Here is a 21,113-nt window from a genome sequence, read left to right as displayed (position 1 = left end):
AGTCTCTGGGGGTGGGCCTGAGTCTCTGCATTTAACATGCTCCCTGGGAGATTCTCATGGGCCCTGAAGTTAGGTATTGCCCTCAAAGGAGCCCTTTGAGGTCATCTGGGTTCTCAGCCTGGCCACACGGGAGCTTGGAACATCTTGGTGCCCAGGCCAGGGAATCAGCACCATCAGAGGTGGGACCCGGGCACCGGTATTTTAAAAATCTCCCCGGGTGATTCTGAAGCACTCGTAGGATGAGAATTACTGGTTGTGTGCATTCCATCCTGCCCACCCCCAGCTCCCACCCACAGGCTGTCCTACGCCAAAGTCAAGCCTGGAGGGTCTCGGTCGAGGTGGAGATCCTCTTGTCTCTGTCAGGCTCATGGACTGGAGCATCACAATTCTACTTTATGGAGAGAACGTGGAGGGGAGAGGAAACCCCTTGCGGGGGCAGGGGTGTGCTCGGTGGGAGACGGGGAGTCTAGGCCAGCCTCCGCTACTTCCTCCCCTTCTGAGGTCACCTTCTGCTACTAGGAGATGGACCTCACTCCCATCCCCCCTTCTCATGCTAAAGGAAGATGCTGGGTGCAGAAAACCCTTGGCAGGGACGTGCATTAACCAGTAAAGTTATTCAAGGGTGTGAGCCCCCGAGAAGAGGGGTCAGGTTCAGAGGTCTGCTGGTTTGGGAGAGGGTGACAAGGCCAAGAGCCAGATCAGAGCCCCCAAATAAGAGGCGTGACTGTAGGAAGTGATGCAGCCTTAATGACTGGAGAGGGTGCCCTTGTACAGCATTTAGGAGTCAATACACAGCTTTTAGGGGCTATAAGGCATTTGGCTGAACCGCCTGTATTGGTTCTGCAAAACACATAGGGAGCAGGGCTGAGGCTGGGGCTACACTCACGGGCCTTGGGGAGCAAAGGCGGGGGCTGGGAGGGAGGATTCTGGGGCTGGCTGGACCAGGGGCGAGGCCGCCTTGGGGTCTTTGGGGCCTGCAGTCTCCTGTACGTGCTGGTGAAGCCCTACCTTCAGTGAGGAGGTGAGGACGGCGGGGGTGGGATGCCACAGCCCACTGGCACCGAGCACAGCTCCGGGGCCCCCTTCCATTCCCAGGAGCGCTGACAGGTCTCACAGAAGCCGGGTTATTAGGGCAGGCAGGCTTCCCCTCCTCCTGTCACCTGCAAGGCTGCCTTCCTTCTGGCCCAGTAATGATCTGACATCTAAACCCTGAGAATAAAGTGGGGCGGGGTGGGGGAGAGTAAAAGAAACTGCTCCCAGCTGTTTCCTTTGCCAAAAAGTGTAATTGGCATGGCTGGGTGTGAAGCGCACAGGCCCCCGGGGCTCCCCGATCCCCAGCGCGCCCTGGGTGATGAGAGCCTCGGCCCAGCTGGCTGCCTTAACCAGACGTCCACAGTGCCAGTGACAGATCGGCGGAACTGGGCATCCTAGCGACCAGCCAGTGCTTTGTGCAAGCGTGCGTGTGGCTGGCAGAGCCGCAAGTGAGGGAGCCCCGGTGCTCAGAGCTCAGGTCCTGGGGAAGCAGGGGCAGCTCCTGCGCAGTGGGTGTCAGATGTGCACACAAGACAAAACTCACCCCCACCAGCCTGCAGGAAAATGTGCTCAAAACCTCACCAAGAAGCATGGTTGACCGTTCATTCGTTCCATCCTCCCTCCCTCCCTCCCTTCCTTCCCTCCCTCCCTCCCTTCCTTCCCTCCCTCCCTCCTTCCCTCTTTCCCCCCCTCTCTCCTTCCTTCTCTTCCTTTTCTCTCTTCTTCCTTCAACTTCCAATTACTCGGTACAACTTCTTTTAGAGCAGCTCATTTACAACCGATCAACATTGAAATCACACATGCTCTTGAACTCAGCTGTTCCGCATTGGCAGTCTGTTGTCAGTGCTCCGGCTTGTGGGCACTGAGACAACCCGGGCACAAGGATGTGCCATGGCCTAGGATGAGACCCACCTGCCTGCAGGAGGGGATGGGCAAGCCCGCGACAGCGCCTTGGACCAAGAGGGGGTTGAGCAGTTGTTAGAGAGGAGGGGGCAGAGCTCTGTGATGGATGCGGGGAGCTCTTCAAATACATTAGGTCACAGAGAAAAAGGGCCTAAGTATGAATACTATGCTACTCCTTGGGTAAAAATAAAAGGGTGTGTTGGGAAGAGGATTAAGCAGTAACTGCAGTGTTTTCTTTCTTCAAAATAGATCTGAAATAAATACTGCAAAATGTCAGCATTTGTAAAATCTGGGTGGTGAGTTTCACGGTCACACGGTTTTCTGTTTCAAACTTTGAAATATTTTTTGAAATAAAACTAGGGGTGGGGGAGAGGTGAATAAGCAGAACATGGAGCATTTTTAGGGCAGTGAAAATACTCTGTGCGATACTATAGCTATGGATACACATCATTATACATTTGTCCAAACCCATTGAACGTATGACAGCAAGTGTGAGCCCCAAGGTAAACTGTGGACTTTGGGTGATTATGATGTGTTGATATAGGTCCTTCCTTGGTAAAAAATGTACTATCTGTTGAGTGATGTTGACGATGGGGTAGGCAATGCATGCAGAGGTCAGAGGGTATATGGGAAATCTCAGCACCTTCCTCTCAATTCTGCTGTAAATCTAAACCTGCTCTGAAAAAAAAAAAGTCTTTAAAAAAAAAATGAACAGAATTTAAATGGGGGGATATCTCATTTAAATGTATTTATTCTTATTTAAAAAATGGCAGTGACACTTCCATAGTGCTCCTGTGGGCCAGGCACCCTTTTAACTCACTGAATTCTCACAACAACCCTGTGGGGTAGGTCTCTTCTGACCCCCCCCCCGCCCCCCTCGCTTATAAAGGGGAAGCTGAGGCGTGAGAAGTACACAGGGCTACTAAGGGAAGGAGTCAGGATTTGCACTGGGCAGCTAGACACCGACATCTGTGCTCACACCACCACGCCACATCCAAAGGGCCCCGGGAAGCTGGGGTCAGGGAGGTCAGAGGGCTGTGTACTTCCTCCTGTACACCTCTGTGTACTAATTGAATATTCTACATGTGCACGTTACTACTTTTTAAAGTTAGGTAAATTCCAGGTACCAAGAAATAACAGAACCCTGACAGGTGTGGGGCTGGGAGAGATAGCAGGGACCTCCTCTCAGAGGCTCCAGAAACGCTCTCAGCCCACCAGGCCACAGAGAGGCTCCCTGCGTGGACCCAATGCCTGGCTTGTCTCCATGGTTGCAGCAGTTCTCCTGGGGTGCCATCTGCTCTGGTCTGCTCAGCACCCCTCCTCTTCCTTCTTCTGGCACAGGCCCCTCCCCCACTCCACAGGCTGGACGTGTGACTCCAGAGGAGCCACAGTGATTGGTCCAGGGATGGGTACCAGATCCAAGCCCAGCCAATTAGAATCCTTCCTTGGGCTTGCCCTAGTGGAAAATCCTTTTCCATCTGGTTGTGCGGGCCAAAGTGCCAGCAGTCCCCACACCACGGCAAAGCATGCCGGGGCAGAAGTAGAAATCCAGAAAGGGAGCCATAAGAACCAGCGAGCCTCAGCTTCATTCACATCCTGTCCTCTCAAAGCCAGTTTCCTCCCTGCCTTCCCTGGGTTGGTTACAGTCCTGTCAGTTTGAGTTGGTTCCTGACTTACAGAAGCCCATAGCCCTAAACAAGGGAAGCCCAAATCCACTGGTTCAGGGATCCTGGGAAAGACTAGAATCCCACTTCTGCCACCTGCTGTGTGGTCTCAAGAGAGTTACTCAACCTCCCTGAGCGTGTTGTGCTCCCTGAGCTTCCACCGGCTGCCTCAGGGTTGTCATAAGGATTAACTGCACTAATCCAGTCCCAGGCACACCAGTAACTAATAAAATTAATACAGTGACAACAACTCAGCACACTATCTTCAAAAAAAACCTCCTTACCAACCATGGTAAACCAACACCAGAGGCTCTGGAAAAGGGGGTGCCAGCTGGGAGACCAAGTAGCAGAAAGGCAGACAGCTGGAGCCACTTTTTCTTCCTGTGTCCCTCCAGATTCACCCTCCACTCTCCTCTTCCCCGGCAGAGTGCCTGTGTGACCCCCATGAATAGCTCCCTCACTTGCCGGCTCCTGGTGGCTTCAGCCAACGGTGCCTCAGCAGGATACAGGCGGGCAGGAGAGTGAGGTCAGGAAGTCATTTCCCTGTAGGGTCCTCACAGGCTGGCTGCATCCTTCCAGTGAAGGTCACGGCTCCTTCAGGTGTCCCCACCCCTCTGTGTCTGCTGAGGGTGACTCTCTCCCACGCCCTCCACTCCAGGGGCAGGAGGGGCACCACAGTGCCAGCGCAGGATCTTTTAGGAGGCTTTGCCCACACTATGTAAATATTCCCTTTATTAAGCTCACCCCATTACCCAATTAGAGTGTGTCTGTCATCAGTTTTTCCCGGGGTCCCTGACTAGTTGACAGGTGTCCTTTTCCTGGCCTCCCCGGGTCTCAATCAAACAAAATTCTGCTCTACAGAGGACACTGCTCCAGGGTCCCAGCTCTGGCCACTGTCCCCGTTTCCCCCCACGCTTCTGTACTCCAACAGTCCTCTCCAAAACCAGCCAGATCCCGAACCTCGAGGAAGGATCCCTGATGAGAGGCAGGTGGCCACTGGCATCTAATGAACAGCGCCCCAACAGGAGGCCCACAGGGTCACGTCTGGGCTCTCTCTGGATGTGTCTTGAGAAGCAAAGCATGGACTTCTGCACACCAGAAAAGGTACCTGAGAGTGTATATTTATAGAAAGATACATAGAAATGGACAGATGGCATCTATCTACAGATACAGAAAGCTCTTTCAGAGAACCACGTAGGTATGTATATATTTGCCAATGGTAGGACACCAGGTTTCCACATCTTCGGTCACAACCAACAACACACAATTGCCCGATCTGGGAAAACCACACTTGTCTGTGTGGCTGGTTCCCTCTCCGGAGGTTTCCAAAATGAGAAGGCTGGTTTCAGGGGCAGTCTTTAAATATGGGTGTGTATCTTTCTAAAGAAGAGAGGAGGAGGAGAGAAAAAAGAGAAATGTATTTTCATGTTGCGCACGACAGAAAAGATGGGACTGGTTTGGGGCAGAGGTGTGATCCCACTGGAAAGGTGTGAAAGATAACTCCAGCAAGGACAGCTAAGCTTTCTAGGTTGGGACATAAAAACACAACAGCTGGGAAGGTCGCGCAGTCCGCTGAAATCCCTTGTAGCACATTACAATCAGTTAAGGGCAAAATAAAATCAGATACTAAGAGGTAGCAGCTGTTCATCTTCTCGGAGATTTCAAGGGTCTCTGGAAGCCGGGCCAGGGAAGGGTGTTCTCCTGGAAGAGACTGGGATGGGGCAGAGCTCTGGCCGAGGGCTTGCCCGGGGCTGGGAAGCGTGTGGAATGGCCTGCGTGGACACCGCAGCTCCGGAGCCCCAGGGAGCCTCTGCCACTACAGGCCACTTCCAAACCCAGAGTCATTTCTTGGGTAAGTTATGCAGCCCCCACGACATATAAATAAAAGTTTAGTTCTGTGTTTCCATATATCTTCTACATGGAGGCTAGCTGAATATTAGTGGAGTAACAATAATTATTAATAAACAATAATCGTCATAATAACAATAATTAATAGAATAATAATGCCTTGGGGGCAGGGGGAGGGGGTCCTTCATATGGTGGGGCAAGGGCGGGGGCGGGGCTCTAGGTCTGGTAGAAGTGGTGGTAATGGTGGTGGTGTTCGTGGTGGTGGTGATGCTCGTGTCTCTGGACCGCCTGGCCGGCCTGGCTCTCGCACACCACCACCGCGGGCAGCTCCCTGACGTGGCCCCGCCCCACGACGGTGCCGCCCACGGCTAGGGGCGCCTGCAGGCCCCGGCACCCCTGATGGCTCTCCTTGGCACGGTGCTTGTGCTTCTTGTGCCCGAGGGGCGCCAGAGTGGGGAGGAGGGCCGGGCTGGCGGCCAGGTGGGCGGATGGGGACACCGCGGGGACAGCAGGTCCCATGGGGGGTTTGCTTCTTGCCCCTCTGGCCACGTGGCCCACACCCACGCTCTTGCCCTGGGCCTTGGGGGACCTCACAAAGTGCTTGCTCCCGTCCTGGGTACCACCCCGGAGCCGCTGCTGGACCTCCGAGACCTTGGCGAATGGGGCGTCAAGAAAGTGGAAGAAGCCAGGGTCCACGCCTGGGGGCTTTCGGTGTGGGACGTGGATGGCTTCTGGCTCGTGGGAGCGAGATCGAGCGGGGTTGGAGGTGCGGGGTGGCAGTTCTGACTTCTGAGCCACTGACGGGGAGCCTAGGAACCAATTCAACAAATGTTTAATGAGCACCTACTGTGTGCTGGTGTCACACGGTGCCCTGGAAACCACTCCGCCCCCAGTTCTCCCAGGCTGATAGAGGCAGCTGCTCCTTATCAAAGCTAACCCATGCCCCGACACCCCGCCCACTGCTCCTCCCTCTGCCTTGGAGGAAACTTTTCTGGAATGGAACTTTGCCATCTGCTAAGTGGGAAAAACTGTTTCTGTGTTAGGTCTTTAAAAATAATTAATTCTCCTTCTGAGAGCTTGGAAAGAGAGGAGACAGGGACATTGTTAAAACTGTCTAAGGTCACTGGAGCACAAAGGAAATCTACAAGCATGTTCCTTAACTTATAGAGGTAACTCAGAGAGGAATTAAACACGGGGCGGGGGCGGGGGGAAGGGGAGAAGGGCGTTGTGGGGAGTGAAATTAAGTGGACTGTGTCTTCATCTATCTTAGCAAGAGCTGAGATGTCAAGGGCTGATAAAGACAGAGCCCTGGGCTTCCCTGGTGGTGCAGTGGTTGAGAGTCCGCCTGCCGATGCAGGGGACAGGGGTTCGTGCCCGGTCCGGGAAGATCCCACATGCCGCGGAGCGGCTGGGTCCGTGAGCCATGGCCACTGAGCCTGCGCGTCCGGAGCCTGTGCTCCGCAACGGGAGACGCCACAACAGTGAGAGGCCCGCGTACCGCAAAAAAAAAAAAAAAAAAAGACAGAGCACTGTTTTGCTTAACGAAGCCCAGGGTCCTCACTGGAAGAGAGGGGGTGGGTCGGGGTGCAGCACCGAACTGTTGTTTTCATTGAATTATAAACCCTCGGATACTACTTGATTTTGTTCAACTTTGTGCACGTTTTACTTTAATGTTTTAAATGTTTTGAATGCCATCTCCTCCAAGAAGACTCTATACTCTGTCCAGTAAAAGCTAGGCCTTCCCCCAGCCCAAGCGAACACACATTCCCCCACCAGCCCACCTGCCCGCCCCGCCACGCCCTGCCCTGGCCGCCCTTACTGGTGAAGGAGCTCCCTTACCAGGCCCGAACTGGGACGTGTAGTTTTCTATCCCAGCGAGATCTAAGTAGTGGTTTCTCCTCTCAATGTTCTCATCCACGCAATGGTGGTAGCAGCCGGACTGCTCCAGACGGCTGTCACCCTGGAACCTATCAGGGAAGGCAAGCGAGAGGGTGGGCCCTGGCCTCGCAGTGGGAGTGGTCCCACGAGCTCCTGGGAAGCCACCAGGACAAACCCTTCTGGACCCTCTGTTAATTTCTGTCTGGGTCTTGGGAGCAGGGGCGGGAGGGAGTGAGCACATCGGCACTCTGTCCCTCCTCTTCCTCCCCTGCCTGGCCTCCCTGGGCCTTCCGGGAGGACGGGTTAGGGACCATGCTTTGAACAGGCCCAAAGCAAAGGAGAAGGTAACTGGTCAAAACTTAAGGATGCTCCAGAGCCAGGCTTCAAACCATGTGCTCCTAACATCCACCTGGCTCCCCACGGGGTGGGGAGAACAGAAGCCCCCAAGCCACTGGAGTTGAGGCTGGAACACTCCATAACCTGCCCAAAGCTCAGAATGGGCCTTCCCGGTGTGGTGTGAGGTGCAGGGAGGGGCGGGCGGGGGAGAGAGGTGACCTTTCTCCCACTGCGGGATTCTGGGCTCCCTGCCTCTCCCCTTCAAGGGCCTCTGTGATCTGCCCACACTAGCTTGCCTGCTCCCCCAGGGCAGCCTCCCACATCTGTAGCCAGCCTGGGCACCCCCAATTCCTAGCCCTCTCCCCACGCCATGCTGTGTCCCTGCCTGGACCACCTTCTCTCTTTCCCCTATTTGCTTCTCAAATCCCAGTCATTACCTCTCCATGTTCACAGTAGATACTGTCCCACATTACTGTTACTTTATATTACTGTTTACTCAGCGCTTTTCTTTACCCAGTCTCTCTCCTTTCTTCCCTTCCTCTCCTCACTTCCTTCCTTGCAGTTAAATAACAACAGGTGAAAGATGAATTGCAGCTTTACAACCCCTTATCCACAATTCTGAAATCCAAAACACGTGAAAACAAAGATTTTCCATAACCCATTTGGCAGCCAAGCTTGCTCTAAACAGATGCGAAGGTAGCTATAGTCTTTCTCTCACTTAGCATGAATATTTATATGTGTCCCTGCAGAAATATCTATGTGCTAAATCCTGGGGTGCTGTGCAGATCCCAGATAGAAATACACTGGGAGCACCTTTCTAAAACTCAACAAATGCCAAATTCCAAAACAAATCTGGCCCAAAGCATTTTGGATGAAGCAACGTGGACCTCCATTTAGCTCTTTGTACAACTGAGTTTGATTTGCGAACCTGACCTCTGAAATCACTGCCCACCCCCCTATGCCCTGCCCCCGAGGAGAATGTAGACTGCAGCCTCCTGCCTGGAATCCCTTAGAGGCAGGTCCACAGCTGGGGCTCAGTCCGTGCTCAGAGGCACTGGGTCGGCTCTGCCCGCGCTCGCCCTACCTGAGAAGGGCCCGCTGCTTCTTCTCCCAGCTTCGCAGCTCCTCGGCGGGCTTGGTCTCTGCTCTGGGCCTGGTGCTCTGCAGGTCTGAGTCCAACCAGAGAAACAGCCCGGTGAGCAGCCTGTTCCTGCACCCGTGGGCCTCCTGGCCCCACCCAGGCTGCCTAGCACACAGCCCTTGAAACTGGCCCACAGCAGCTTCGCAATGGTTCTGCGGGGAGGGTTCTCCCAGCCAGGACTAAATAGAGGGGTCTCGCAGCTTCCTGCCCTGCCTGATGCCTCCCCCGGACTCACCTCCTCCCCAGGCTCCTTAGCTGCCTTCGAGGCTCCGCCCACCTACACTCCCCATCACAGAAGCCTTTACTGCAGCTGCTGGCCACGCCCAGGCCCACCTCCAGCGCTTTACTTATGCAGGGCCTTCCATCTGGAATTCCTTCCCTATCCAACCTTCAAGGACCCACTCAAATCCCACCTGTCCACAGAGCAGCTCGCAGGAAAGGCCCCAGGACTCCCTCCCACTCCTCCCAGGTGGGGCTCTGACCCTCCCTGAGAGCTGGGAGTGGACCGACTCCCGTGGCCAGCGTGGCCCTCCAGCCCTCACCGGGATGATTGAGAAGGACGCTCTTCTTGCTCTGGCTCCCATCGGGGGCCACGGTGAGCTTCACCCGCAGCGTCTTGCTCGACGTCGGGGAGTGGTTGACGGAGGAATCGACCACCTCGTAGATGGTGTGCAGCAGGCTGGTGATGTCCTGAATGGCAAGGGAAGCAGAGACCCACGTGCATTTAAAACAAAGGAATCGGAGGGCCTCCGGAATCTGAAAGGCCGAAACCTCCCTGGTTCCCCCAAAGCCCAGCCTCAGGCAAACACTAGGATGTCAGGGGTTCACAGGAAGGGGAAGCAAGAGTGAGGGAGAGGGAGAGTGAATGACCTGAGTGCACAGGAAGGGCCGTGGGCAGCGGGGTTCAGGGACACCGGGGACCTTGGAGGGACTGTGGAAGCTGCTTCAGAATACTCTCATCCCAGAGGGGAGCCTCCTGCCCTGCTGGCGGGAATGTGAATTGACGCAGCCACTACGGAGAACAGTATGGAGGTGCCTTAAAATAGAGCTACCATATGACCCAGCAATCCCACTACTGGGCATGTACCCTGAGAAAACCATAATCCAAAAGGAGTCATGTACCACAATGTTCACTGCAGCTCTATTTACAATAGCCAGGACACGGAAGCCACCTAAGCATCCACTGAGAGATGAGTGGATAAAGAAGATGTGGCACACATATACAATGGAATATTACTCAGCCATAAAGGGAAATGAAATTGAGTTATTTGCAGTGAGGTGGATGGACCTAGAGTCTGTCATACAGAGTGAAGTAAGTCAGAAAGAGAAAAACAAATACCGTATGCTAACACATATATATGGAATCTAAAAAAAAAAAAAGGGCATGAAGAACCTAGGGGTAGGACAGGAATAAAGACACAGGTGTAGAGAATGGACTTGAGGACACGGGGAGGGGGAAGGGTAAGCTGGAACAAAGTGAGAGAGTTGCACTGACGTATATACACTACCAAATGTGAAATAGCTAGTGGGAAGCAGCTGCATAGCACAGGGAGATCAGCTCGGTGCTTTGAGACCACCTAGAAAGGTGGGATAAGGAGGGTGGGAGGGAGACGCAAGAGGGAGGGGATATGGGGATATATGTATGCATATAGCTGATTCACTTTGTTATACAGCAGAAACTAACACGACACTGTAAAGCAATTATACTCCAATAAAGACGTCAAAAAAAAATACCATGATCCCTCAGGGGTAGAGAATTGCCCCAGGGATGCTATGGATGGAGAGTTGCACCAGGGACGCTACATCCCCCAGACTTCCAGGCTGTACTGAAAAGCCTAAGCCATCTCCCAGGCACCAGAGAAAGCTCGTATGCTGGGCACTAACAGGTAAACTTGGAGGAGGGCCTCAGATGCTGTGGGTGTGGGCGTCAACAGCATCTACTTCTGGTCTGATGAGCACCTCCTGCATGAAAAATGGAAAAGTGGATGCGTCCACAAAGATAAACTATTCTGTGAGAACTTGACCAAATCTCATCTTCTCTCTGGGCCTCAGTTACCCCCTTAACCAGAACAGCGCTCTCCAATCCTGATTGGGTGACGGAGGGGGAAGCAGGTTCCCCTCACTAGGTCTCCCTTTGTACCGGGCATCTGCTAAGGTCCTTGGTCTGAGGGGAGGCCTCCTGCTTTGAATGATGTTGGAAAACTCTGGAAAAGGTATTTGCCCTCTATAGGTCAGGCTCACAGATGGTCGATTATCTGCCCAGAGACTCTTCATGAACACAGACAGACTCAGCCCCCTTTTGCCCCCTCACCCATAAGCCCTTGGGCAGAGGTGACACCAAGCACTGCCATGGCCATGCAGGTAGGTGGATGGATGACCAGGAATGCTGGGGCCAACTGGGGTACTGTTCCCACCCACAGGAGGTGGCAGCCACCCAGCTCAACTGATTTGTAATGTGGCAGTGCAGGCTGAGGGTCATTCCAGAGAAGCCAGAAACCCAGAATCTCTTGTTAAATCTTCAAAATCTTTGATACTGGCAACTAGGTAATTTTTTTCAACTCATTCCCCTCTGCCCCCAGCCACAGGCAGCCCCCATTTTATTTCTGTCTCTATGAATTTGACTACCTCTAGGAACCTCATAGATAACCTCTAGGAATCATACAGCATTTGTCTTTTTGTAACTGGCTTCTTTCGCGTAGCGTAATGCCCTCAAGGTTCATCCATGTTGTAGCGTGTGTCAGAATTTCCTTCCTTTTTAAGGCTAAATAATATTCCATTGTATGGATATGTCACATTTTGCCTATCCATTCACCCATCCGTGGACACTTGGGTTGCTTCCACCTTTTGGCTGTTGTGAATAATGCTGCTATGAACGTGGCTGTATAAGTATCTCTTAAGGAATCTGCCTTCACTTCCTTGGGGTATACTCCCAGAAGTGGAATTTCTGGGTCAGATGGTAATTCTATATTTAATTTTTTGAGGAACCTCCGTACTATTTTCCATAGTGGTTGAACAAATTTATAATCCCATCAACAGTGCACAAGGGTTCTGTTTTCTCCACGTCCTCACCAGCACTCGTTATTTTTTTGTCCTTTTGATAACGGCTATTCTGACAGTGTGAGGTACTATCTCACTGTGGTTTTGATCTGCATTTCCCTGATAATTAGTGATGTTGAGCATCTTTTCATGTGCTTATTGCCTATCTGTGTGTCTTCTTTGGAGAAATATCTAGTTAGTCTTTGCCCATTTTTTAATCGAGTTGTTTGTTTTGTTGTTGAGTTGTAGGAGCTCTTTATATATTCTAGACATTAATCCCTTCTCAGACACATGATTTGCAGATATTCTCTCCTATTCCATAGGTTGCCTTTCACTCTGCTGATTGTGTCCTTTGATGCAGAAGTCTTTAATTTTGATGTAGTCCAATTCATCTATTTTTGCTTTTGTTGCCTGTGCTGGGCCAGAACATCTGAGGGCTAGCCTGGGACGGTGGGGCTGCCAGTCTGAGACTTGGGCTCCAGCTACTCACTTGCTGGCTCCCTGGGGATCCCAGCTCTTCTGGCAAGGCCCACGGAGGACCCCTCTTCCCCCTTCTCTTTCCCTTGAGCTGCTCTGCACCACCATGACTGCCCACTCTTTCTCATCATCTTAGGAAGCCTGTGAAGGAGGTGTCATTATTTTACAGGTGAGGAAAGTGAGGTCCACCAACGTCATCACCTAAGCATCATATACCAGGCTTGGGGCCCTGGTGTGTGATCCCCGAGGGTTCCAGCTGATTCGGGGTCTAGGAACATGTGTGCTTTGTCTATCCCAGCTGGAAAATCAGCCCTGTTGACCGCACAGGGTCCGGAATGGAGAGGAGTAGGTGCCTGTAAATACTGTACAAGTGAACACCTGAAGGATGAACAGGTTCTTTCTTCCGAGTTGGGAAGCTGTAGGCTGTGGTTGCAGGGAGATGGGAGCGCGTCTGCCCCAGCACAGAGGAACATGCATGCTGATGGCCAGAGGGTGTGGAGGGGAACCGTATTTATAGCCAGATTTGAGGAGTGGCTTTGGGGCTAAAAATAGACCCAAAGAAACACCAGGCTGGGTCTTCCCTGGACTGGAAGCCAACCTCCTTGCTGCTGGGCAGGAGAAAGAAACCAGTGAAGGCTCACCCCAGGGGCCGAGCTGGGGCACCCTCCTTGGAAAGCCTCACTTCCTTTCTATTCATCTTGTTAGCAAGGGGTAAAGGAAAGCAGAATGCAGTGTCTGCCTGCAAGGTTTCTGTAAGGTCTCCGAGGTGGGGGGCAAACCCTTTTACAGTCAGCTCCTGAGGCTCCCTCGGCCTCTTCTGAGCTAGAAAGGAAGAGGATGGCTACCAGAGGCCGAGTCGTCTGGGTCACCTCACGTGTTAGAAGAGGGGAGAGGCCACCACACCTCTGAGAAGCCCAGCCTGGCTGCCCCCTATTGCCACCCCAATTCAGTTCTGTTACGCAGGCTTCAAGCCTGTAATGTGTTCCCCTGTGAAGATGACTCCATTCCGTAACAGGTGGGGGCAGGGGGGGTGGGAAACAGGGGCTCCTCGCTATGGAAAAACAATAACCCCCAACAAAAAGCATCACAGCTGGAGGGCACTTGGGGGTCTCACCTAAACCATCCCTCATCTCCCCAGGGTCCCAAACCAGGAAGGGTCTCCACTGCTTCCCAAACACCCAGGTCCCTCTGGGGGCTTTGCCTCCCTAGAATCCATTCTCTCTTCCCCTAATAACAGCACCTTGATTTTATTTTGTAAGCCAAATCCACCCCGCCCCATTTTCAGTCTATGTGACTCACGGGTCAAATAACTTTCCCCTGACTCCAGAATGAGCACATCGACCCAGAGTTGGCCATTAAAAGCATCACAAACTTATGGCAAAAATGACTGGTTCAGGAGCAGACACGTGGCTCAATCAAAGCCAGTCAGATTCAGCTCTGGAGCTCCAGTTGACATGCTGAGTTTGGGAGGGCTGCAAAGAGCATGGGACAGGCTGAAACTATCAGCTATTACCTTGCTACTGCCGGGGGGGGGGGGGCGCCTGATGATAAAGGAGCACAGAGGAAAGAGCACCGTGAAGAGCAGCTAGTCCTGAAGACCCTGAGCCTCTGGATCCAGCCAGGCCTGAAGCCAGTGCCCGTGGACTGAAGTTCCAGTTACATGAGCCAATATAGTCCTCTTTTTTTTTTTTTCTTACTGTAGTTTGTGCTGGGATTCTGTCACTGATGCCCCAAAGAGTCCTGAATGATTAAAATTCACTCACAGCTTCTTCCTCCCACCTGTTCTAACAACCCCTAAACCACAGCCTGAGGAAGAGGTGGGCTTTTTTCACCCACGTCTCCCCTCTGGCAGCTTTTCCTGCACTGTCTACAGAGAAGAAAATACTGAGCCCTGAACTGGGACAGGGAGATAAGAGAGCAAAGCTTCAATTCTCCCTGGGAACACCCTGAGGCCCTCACGTGCTGGGCGAGAGGTGGGCGTGGAGCCAGCCATGCTCATCTCAGACCTCTCTCTATGCAGATCTGTTACAGGTAGCGCACCTGAACACCAGGGCCTCCTGGGGAGGGAGAGGATGTCAGAGAGAAACAGGACAGAAGAGGCAATAAGGAGGCAGAAGGGATGATACCAAGACCCAGGCATAAGAGAGGCAGCAACAGTCAGCAATAATTCAGATCAGATCACTCGCCAGCTTAAACCAGCCCTCCCCTGGCTTCCCTTAACACCTGGAATCAAAGTCAGGATGCTGGCTGGAGCCTGAGAAGCCCTGCGTGAGCTGTCCTGCCGGCTCCCGGCTGCAGCCCTGTCTCTCTGGACAAGCAGCCGCCGCACCAGTCTCCCCTGGTTCCTTAAATGCCCTGAGCGCTCTCACTCTCCCCGGCCCAGGGCTCTGCCCAGCTCAGCGCCCACGTCACCTCCTCCAAGAGGCTTCCCTGGACACTCCTGCCCATCTCGCTCATACCACTCTGTTTATTTCCGTCACTGAACACGTCACAGCTTACGATGACCCTGTGACTGTTCGGGCTCTGCTTCCCTCAGCGGACTGTTGGAGCTACACGGCTAGAAACTGCGTCTGTGCTGTTGCCCACTGTGCAGCCAGTACATAGGAGATGCACACAGCAGGTGCGCCATGCGCAGACTCAGGTATGTAGAGGGGGCGCGAGGAACCGAGGGAGGAAAGAGATGTGGGGAGATTTGAGATTTGAGGGAGAGAGAGACACAGGCATGTAGGCGGAGGGGAGGGGGAGGAGGAACGGGCCTGTGAACTGAGCCGCTGGCCGGGCCCTTGGGGCTGCTCGTTCCTGCATCAGTGGGGGTAGGCACTGCCTGGCCTCTGTCTGTCCAGCCCACCCCAGCTCCTGGGCAGACTGGCCGAGGTGGGAAGTGGCCTGGGGTGATCTCAGAGCTCCAGGACCAGAGAGAGAAGGAGGCAGGACAGGACTCTGTTGGGGCCCAGGGTCCTCCTCTAGGGAGGCCTGGGCTCAGCGCCTGCCTCTTGCCCCTTCTGCAGCAGGAATGGTGCCTCGGCCAAGAGCAGCCTGGCAGCCCTTCCCCTCCCCATTCACAGGTCTCGGTGAAGCTCCCAGCAGCCTCGCTCCTGCCCTCCCCACCCACCCTTAGGAGAAGGGGAAGGGACAGCAGTGGCGGGCTCAGCATGGGCCTGCGCCCGAGGGCGTGGCCTGGCGGGAGGCCAGGCGGGTGCACTCACCTCACGGGTGACCTTGCCATTGTTGTCAAAGTCGTACAGAGTGAAGGTCCACTCCTGCCGGCTGTCCTCCTCCACAGACACGTCACAGTGCAGCTCCTGGACACAAACAGACAACAGACGAAAGTGGTTGATCACGCGGAGGCTGGAACACCCATAGGCCACGTCATGGGGCTGCCACCTCCCCCTGTCCTCCCCAGACTCTGTGTGAAGAAGAGCGTGATGACTACTGAGCCCACACGCCACAACTACCGAAGCCCGCGAGCCACAACTACTGAAGCCCGCACGCCATAACTACTGAAGCCCGCGCGCCACAACTACTGAAGCCCGCGCGCCTAGAGCCTGTGCTCCGCAACAAGAGAAGCCACCGCAATGAGAAGCCCACGCACCACAACGAAGAGTAGCCCCCGCTCGCCGCAACCAGAGAAAAGCCCGTGCACAGCAACGAAGACCCAATTCAGCCAAAAAAATTTTTTTAAATAATAAATGTATTAAATAAATAAATACATTTATTAAAAAAGAAAAATAAGAGGGTGATGACCAAGACGTGACGGGCCCGGGAGAGAGGCCAAGCTGGGCAGGGGAGCGTGGGTCTGGGGAGAGGTGCCTGCCAGGTGCAGACAGTCTCTGGGTCTTCAAAGGCCAAGGACACACAAGGGGGGCTCTGGGAGGAGGCTCTGTGGCCTCTAGAAGAATGCACTTGGACCCAGGGCTAGACGCTACTGGAAGATGCAGGGGTGACTCAGGGAGCCGTGACGGGACTCCCAGGGTGGCCACCTGACCTGGAAGATAGGACAGGAGGGGCATTAAGAGTTAAAGAGTCTGCCCCAGGTGCCAGCCCAGGCTTGGCCCTCCACAGCTGCGTGACCTTGGACACGGCCCTGCTCTTCTCTGTGCCTCAGTTTCCCCTCACATAAATTATGGAAAATGATGGTATCGACCTCAGAAGGTTGTTGGGAGCATTAACTGCTCTGTCCCACGTCCCCTCGGCCCCCTCCACATTCCCCTGTAGCTGCGGTGGGCAGTCCCCGACCTCCCACCTCAGGCGCCCGGCTTCCCTGTCCGAAGGCAGCCCCAAGGAGTCAACCTGAACAAGGGAAGGGCCAGGCCGGGGGACACACCTGAGCGCATTCGGAGTGGCTCTCCGAGGGGCCCCAGCGGACAGAGCCGAGCTGCCCGTGACCCGCCCATCAACTCCCCATCAAGGGCACCCCTGCTTCCCTGCTACCCCCTGGGATCACCTCCCAAGTCCTGTCTCAGGGTCGGCTTTAGGAGGACTGGAAACCAGTGCGTATGCCTCTTGGCACAGAGAAAAGCCTAATTAATGGTAGTAGCTGCGATTGTGTTTGCTGGAATGGTTAATATAGTGATGATGTCATCGTCACTCCCACAACCCGAGGTGTCCAACCACAGGGACTTGGAGCTGGGAAGCGGGGGCTCCGTCACTGGCGGCACATACGCGGGGGCCGGCAGAACCCCAGACAAAGAGATCCAGAAAGGATGGCCGTTTGGGGAAAGAGAATCCAAAAACGGCCTTTGAGAGCCACAGTTCTATGAAAACAAGCAACGACACCCCCAGACCACCCTGTTCCACGTCTTGCCTCGGCCCACCTCTCCTCCTGCATGAGAACAGGCTCAGCCCCCAGAGAGCGGAGGTGCCCGGCCTCCCAAGGCTGGTGGGAGTGAGCCCCAGCACGGCATCCCTGCCCCTGGCTTCCACAGCTCAAGCCGGCTCCCTCCAGCAGTTCTTGGGCAGCCCACGCTGAGTTCAAAGTCGGCCTTCCCTCAGTTGTGACATGCCTGTCTGATACCTGCCAAGTGCCCACTCTGCTCTCCGAGGCACCGCGTCGTGCAGTACAGCAATCGGCCCACACACATGCCTGGACACGGGTGCGTGCTTGCGAGCACACACACACGGACACATATACGTATGCATATACACTCCCACGCATACATACACATACTCACACACACATACATATACACGTGCATACACACACATTCATACGCACATGCACGCACATACACACACCTACGCGCGCGCGCACGCGCACACACACACACACACACACACACACACACACACACACGGTGTTTACCTGCTTCCCTCTCCCAGCCCCTCCACTTGGCTCCAAAGACAGCTCGGGTTAGAAGTTCAGAAACACGGGTTAAGTAACTACCCCCACCTCCCGTGACCTCTGTCACGTGCACCTTCCTGTCCCCCCAGCCCCGGACCTCTCAGGTGAGTCTTCCTCTGGGACCATGGATGAGTCACAGGCAACAGCCGGCCCCACTCCGGAAGCGGACCCACTTGGGCTTCCTGGGAAGGCGTCTGGGTCTGGGCCTTCCCTCTGCCTCTGGGCTTGGCATTGGCTTTGCCGAGCACCCCCAGAAGACCTGCAGGGACCCGGGGTCGGGGAGCTCAGGAAGAAGCTTAGCACCCACAGCTCCTCAACTAGATGCCACCTGACCCCTCAGCTCCCGCATCCAGGGCCCTCAGCGACCTGTCTTACCCACACTCCTGCATCATCCCCCCGACTCCCTGCACGATGCAGCTTGCTGTCCTGCACAGCCCGCCGGCCCCGCCAAGCCTCCAGGACTCTGCCGTGCTCTTCCCTCCACCAGAAGTGTCCTCCTGAGCCCAAAGGCTACCCCAGTGCATCACCTCTCCCAACCCGTGCTCCTATGCCCAGAGGCTCAGCACAGGCACTCGCCCCCTCCAACCTCTGCCTGCAGCCACGGCTCCCTCCTCCGGGCACTGCATCGAGTGTCTGGACTGCCAAAATGCCCATCACCCCACAGCCCTCCGGCCTCACTTAGGTGACCTCCCTGTCCCCCTCCATGCTCCCAGATCCCCATCACGTCACCAACTGTGCAGTTACTGGGCCCAGGTCACTCATCTGTCCCCCTTGCCATGCTGTGCTCCATGAGAGCAGGAACCATGTCCAGTTCACTGCCGGGTTCCCTGGTACCCGCAGTTGTCAATCAACACTGGTTGGAAGGAGGAAAGAAAGTACTCGTTCTGAATTGAACACCCTTTTAAGCACTTGAGATGCCTTAACTCAGCATGCTTCCAACATCCCAATAAGATAGATATCGCCATTTCACGGGGTGGGGGGCGCAAGTGACGCAGCGGCAGAGCTGGGAACTGTCTCCCACCTGCTGGCCCCAGAGCTATGCCCTCGTGATCTCATGAAGGAAACAGAGGAGGAAGGAGGTGAGGGTAAAAGGAGGGCGGGGAGGAGCCGGTAAGCTCCCTGAGGGCAGGTCTAGGTCTTGCTCTCAGCACCCGGCCCTGTGCTTGGTACACAGAAGGAGCTTCATATTCCATTCGGGGAGGCAGGACAGACAGACTGTGGGCTCTGGGTGCGCATGTCCCCTTTGGTGTTGACCACCTGAGTCCCAGACAGAGTCAGGGACCTGCCCCAGGTCTCCTGGTCGTCCACACCCCACCTGAGAGTCCCCACATGCTCCCCAGAACAGCCTTGGGAGCTAGAAGCAAAGATTTCTTTCACCAATGAGGAAACCGAGGCCCAGAGAAGAGGGTGGTCACCCAGGCAGTAACAGCAGCACCAGGGCCAGGGTGCCATCTCCCCTGTTCACTCTCCTGTCCTTCCCCCAGGCCACCAGGCCACAGCCCAGGGGCATCCTCTGGCCACCACTCCATGTTGAGAGGGGCCCCAAGCTGAGAAGGGAGGGCAGAGGTGAGTCCCCAGGGCCTGAGCTGAGCTGGGGCGGCCCCAGAGGTAGCAGTAGAAACCTCTCCCAGAGGGCGGCTATTCACCCAGGAGGGGAGGGGCCTTCAAATCTGGATGGGCCTCAGCTTCCCTCCTCGAAAAGCAGCACCGAGAAGAGAAAACACCTCCATCCAGGGCCCAGCACCAGGAAAGGAAACTTACTTCGAATTTCAGCTGCTTCTTGGAGCCCGGGCAGGATTCACCTGTCTTGTCCATCCTCTTCTCATCTCCACTGGCCAGCCCGTCCGTCTTCTCGGGAGGCAGGGCCACTGCAGGGAGAGGCGAGGGAGAAAGCGTGAGGAGGTGGGTCCCAAGCCTCCCAAGCCCAGGTGCCAGGCTGCGGGGCCACCAGCTCCCTGTGGCTTTGTCCCGAGGATGTCCTCACCATGGCGTGGGGCCCATTCTGCCCTGCCGGTTTGCTGGAGTCCAACTGCTCTGTCCTCTGGCCCCGTTAATGCCCAGGGCTGCCCCAGGGGAGACCCTCTTCCCAGGGTGCCTCTCTGCCCGCTGCTCAGGTCACCCCAGTGGGCCTCTCAGGCCTTGTTCTCTGCAGCCCAGGTAAGCATCCTGAGGCCACCCAGGGCAGTGCTGGGCCAAAGGGCAAGTGAATGAAGGCAGACAGGTGCTTTTGGAGCCCCCAGGGGGAGCTCTGGACCACAGCCACTTTCTGCAGTCTCTGCCTTCCAGGAGGACATTGTGGTGTCCTCGAAGATGCCACCTGCCTGGGCACACTGGTGGGTGGTCAGGAAGAGGGATAGAAATGGGGAGTGATAGAAATGGAGTTCACTGGGGTAGGTGAAGGGCATATACACGAGCACACACGCACACACAGACACGCAGGCAGGCACACCATGGTATCTTCAGGAGCCGGCTCGCCCCAGGCCTTTCATTCTGCCTCTGCTCACCTAGAGGGTCCTCCCTCTGACAAAGGTATTGAGCAGAGGGTTCTATGGTCCTTGTGCGTCCTCCCAGGAGCAGTGGGAAGGTGGGCATGAAAGCCCGGGGCCTGTGGACACCATTTTCCCGTGAATACCCCTAACAGGTGCCAGAACAGTGCAGGGGAGCGGCCATCATGTCTGAGCTAGGACCCAGCCCACGAGGTTCCCTCAGATCTTGAAAGTCCCGCAAGACCCCTTCAGCCCCTTCTGTCTCTGCCTGATAAAGGGGACTCAAGTTTGCTCAAAAATGCGCTTTCCAAAACAGCCTCACAGCTCCTCTCTTTAGATTCCCTCAGCTGCCCTGGGGCAGCGACTCTGTTGTCCTGTTTTACAGGGGAGCAAATGGAGCCTGGCTCCCACCTGAGGAACTGTCCCCTTATGCCTGACTCAGGGTGGCCCAGGAGGGCCATGTAAGGAGCTGAGATGACTGGGCAGTGGCCCCAACCATGGGTGGACTTCCTTGGGAAGTCAGGAGCCTGGAGAAATGCAGCCACCACGCCAGGAAACTAGGCGGGGGGCTTTGCCTCCCCCCACCACCCCTTTCCTTACACCGCACTCACACACCCTTGCATACCAGGACCCAGCTCTCCCGCTCCACTTCCGCCCTGTGGGCCCAGCAGTTATCCAAAGCACTTCCCGTGGGGCCCCGCACAGCTTGGTGGCCTCCGTGCATGAAGATGAGGCCGTGACCTCACACAGAGCCGACTACACCGTTCAGCGGCTCCCTCGGTCCTCACAGCAACCCTGTGAGGCAGCTACAGAGATCAGCTCCACTTTCCAGATGGGGAAACTGAGGCACAGAGACGTTAAGTGCTTTGCTACTAATTGACGGGGCTGGGATTTGAACCCAAGCGACCTGGCTCATGCTCTCGACCACTCCATGCCATTCCTGGCTTGGTTCAGGAGACTTGGTGCCAGCC

General features: G+C 55.1%; 1 protein-coding gene across 1 annotated transcript in view; it reads right to left on the bottom strand.

The window, feature by feature from the left end:
* Positions 1-529: 529 nt before the first annotated feature.
* Positions 530-21,113, bottom strand: part of NKD1 (NKD inhibitor of Wnt signaling pathway 1) — a 90,207-nt gene continuing 69,623 nt past the window's right edge. The window contains exons 5-10 of the mRNA XM_022555159.2: positions 19,418-19,524; positions 15,522-15,617; positions 9,345-9,492; positions 8,746-8,830; positions 7,287-7,414; positions 530-6,256 (exon numbers count right to left, since the gene is read on the bottom strand). Coding sequence (XP_022410867.1) covers positions 5,664-6,256; positions 7,287-7,414; positions 8,746-8,830; positions 9,345-9,492; positions 15,522-15,617; positions 19,418-19,524 — 1,157 coding nt within the window. The 3' untranslated portion in view covers positions 530-5,663. The remainder of the gene's footprint in view (positions 6,257-7,286; positions 7,415-8,745; positions 8,831-9,344; positions 9,493-15,521; positions 15,618-19,417; positions 19,525-21,113) is intronic.

The sequence above is a fragment of the Delphinapterus leucas genome, chromosome 20 (genome assembly GCF_059928025.1).
Source record: "Delphinapterus leucas isolate spDelLeu-1000000601 "Yukka" chromosome 20, BTC_Dleu_Yukka2, whole genome shotgun sequence".
Lineage (NCBI taxonomy): Eukaryota > Metazoa > Chordata > Mammalia > Artiodactyla > Monodontidae > Delphinapterus > Delphinapterus leucas.
This window is presented reverse-complemented; position numbering and strand designations above follow the sequence as displayed.